At 31.5% G+C, this 2,926-nt stretch overlaps 1 protein-coding gene across 1 annotated transcript; it reads left to right on the top strand.

Moving 5' to 3' along the window:
- Positions 1-1,334: 1,334 nt before the first annotated feature.
- Positions 1,335-2,568, top strand: LOC105662516 (uncharacterized). Its single transcript, XM_076536653.1, has one exon. The coding sequence runs from the start codon at positions 1,782-1,784 to the stop codon at positions 2,379-2,381; it is 600 nt and encodes a 199-aa protein (XP_076392768.1). The 5' UTR covers positions 1,335-1,781; the 3' UTR covers positions 2,382-2,568.
- The last annotated feature ends 358 nt before the right edge of the window (positions 2,569-2,926 follow it).

Raw genomic sequence — 2,926 nt, 5'->3', positions numbered from 1 at the left:
TAAAATGGTCAAAATGTATAATAAGTAATATAATAAGTTTTTATAGTTCAGTACTTATGCAAAAATATTATCCTACAATATTTTAAGATTCAGGGTCTTAAAATTGGTTTCATAGTAACTTAGGAAAAAAGGGTACACTTTTGTTAAAGTTGTAATTAATCAATATTATTTAATTGTTTAAATATGTAATATCACTCTTATTTTGTCCGAAATTGGAAAATCTACCCTTTCGAGTAAATGTGTTTAATTATAATTTTATACTGTTTAAATGTAAAAAAAAATTCAATTTAACCTGTTAAATTGTTTCCCTAATTTCAAACTGTTTCCCTAATCTGTTGACCACTGGAATATTTAAATTACAATGACCAATGATTGGCCGATATGTATCACTTAGTCTATATCTGGTACATACGTGCTCATCATTAACAACATAACAAACACACTTGAAAATAGGACATTAATATTCGACGTTCTTTTCGTACAACCCTGTATTAAGTAAAAATATTAATGCTTCTTATAGAAGTGTTAGAAAATTTCAGGTACAAGTAACTTGCAGAAAATAGCTAAAGTGTTACATATCATTAGAAACAGGCCAAAACAAAGAAGTTTTTACAAACATTTTAATTTGATAGGACCTAACTGTTTTTGAGGAAGGAATGACTACAAATTTGTTTTAATTACAAGACATAGTATGCAAGCAGTTTCATTCGCCTACCAAATATTTCGAATCTGATTCGGAAAAATTTTGTGATTTAGATAAAACATGTTCTGAAGGTAAGAAAAAGTACAAAGGAGTTTATAATAATCATAATAAACTTTCTACAATTGTTTGCTTCGGAAATGTCCAGTAATAACAAAGTGGCCAATATCTTAAAAATCATGATACTTTGCATGAAGGTATATATATATAGCTAAATGTGTTCCAGATGACCTCTTCTCTTATCCCTTGCAAACTTTTTATCGGCCTACTTAACAGCCAGTATACATACATACAGGGTGGCTCACCACATTTTGCTATCTAGATTTGCATCATTATTATTACTCATAGCAAACAATGTTTCAGATGAAGTTGAATGATTTTGAGAGTGGCATATGCTGGTGGTATATTTTTTTTTGTAGATGGACGTGTAAAAGACATGAAGGTCATTAATATCTTTTGAAATGGAATCATATATTTTTTATTACATCAGCTGATGCTCCTTCATATTCTTTACAAGAAAGTATTAATTTATTTATGTAAAAAAATCATTAGTTTAGGAGATATTTTAATTCTAACTTGTTAGGAAATCGCGACTTTCTAGTCAATATTATGAATTGTCCTAACTGAACAGCAAATGTTTTTCTACGCGCTTTGAGAGGTCACGTGTCACCAAACGAATTGTGAGTTTTTGTTTTTTTTTTTTGTTACGCAGTAACAGTAAAATTTAGTCTCTGTTACGTCTCTAATACGGTCAATACGACTATACGGTGAATTATCACTTCATAATGAAGTATTCTAAAGAAGAAAAGATAGACATGCTATCAGTTTATTTTGAAGCTGGGAAAAGTGTTACACATGCAGAAAGATTATACAAAAATTTCACCAGACGGGGCATTTCTTACGCAAAAAGGCAATTTGTAATAAAACAATAACACATGAAGCAAATGAAACTTCAGTGATAGCCACAATTACGTTAAATCCATCTGCTAGCTCTCGCGAAATTGAAAGACAAGTTGGAATTATCCGCACAAACATTTTACGCGTACTCAAAAGGCACAAATACCATCCATATCACGTATCAATGGATCAAGAACTGACCGCAAATGACTGTTATCAATGTTTACAATTTTGTAATTGGGCTCTCTCTCAAAGAGACTACTTTTTCAACGAAGTTATGTTCACGGACGAAGCAACGTTTACGAAAAATGGATCAGTGAATTCAAGAAATATGCATTATTGGTCAACCGAAAATCCTCATTGGTTTAGACAAATGGATAATCAACATCGAGGGAGTGTAAATGTTTGGATGGGCGTACTGGGCGATAAACTTATTGGTCCATACTTTATCGAAGGATCACTAATCAGACCAAAATATGCACATTTTTTACCCAACTCTCTATGGACATTTTTAGATGATTTACCATTGCATACTCGACAAATAATGTGGATTCAACAGGATGGTTGCCCTGCTCATTATTCAAGAATAGCAAGGGATACATTAAACCGAATGTTCCCAAATCGTTGGATAGGGCGAGGTGGCCCCATTTATTTTCTGGCAAGATCATTAGATCTAACGCCCCTTGACTTTTTCTTGTGGGGCTATTTAAAAAATAAGGTGTATACTGAGCCTCCGACTACAATGGCGAATATGAGGGATCGTATCATCAGTGTAATAAAATAACATCAAATACACTACGGAATGTTAGTGGGTTATTCATTTCTCGATTCAGAAAATGTTCTGATGCAAATGGTCACCACATTGAACCTTTTCTGTAAATAGACATTAAAATTAAAATATTTCCTAAACTAATGATTTTTTCACATGAATAGATTAATATTTTTTTGTAAAGAATATGGGGGACCTCAGCTGATACAATAAAAAATATATGATTCTATTTAAAAAAACATTAATGACCTTCATATATCTTTTACGCATTCTACAAAAAAAATATACCACCAGCATATGCCCGTCCTAAAACCATTCAACTTCATTTGAAACATTATTTGCTATGAGTAATAATAATGACGCAAATCTAGATGGCAAAATGTGGTGAGCCACACTGTATAATAAATGATCGTTTGATTATAATTAGTTAGAAAAATCGCATGTATTGTTTACGGTATTATGTGTTATGTGCTGTATCAGAGGTAAAATACTTTCGTTTTTATTCGATCTCAACACATATATGTATAGATAGATAATTTAAGTATGCATATGTATTTTGA

The sequence above is a fragment of the Megachile rotundata genome, chromosome 10, assembly GCF_050947335.1.
Source record: "Megachile rotundata isolate GNS110a chromosome 10, iyMegRotu1, whole genome shotgun sequence".
NCBI classification, from domain to species: domain Eukaryota; kingdom Metazoa; phylum Arthropoda; class Insecta; order Hymenoptera; family Megachilidae; genus Megachile; species Megachile rotundata.
Note: the sequence above shows the minus strand (reverse complement) of the source record. Positions and strands in the feature narration are given on the sequence as shown.

What these genes read in the sequence shown, in the direction of transcription:
- LOC105662516 (XM_076536653.1), top strand. Translation starts at nt 1,782, where the DNA reads ATGGATCAAGAACTGACCGCAAATGACTGTTATCAATGTTTACAATTT.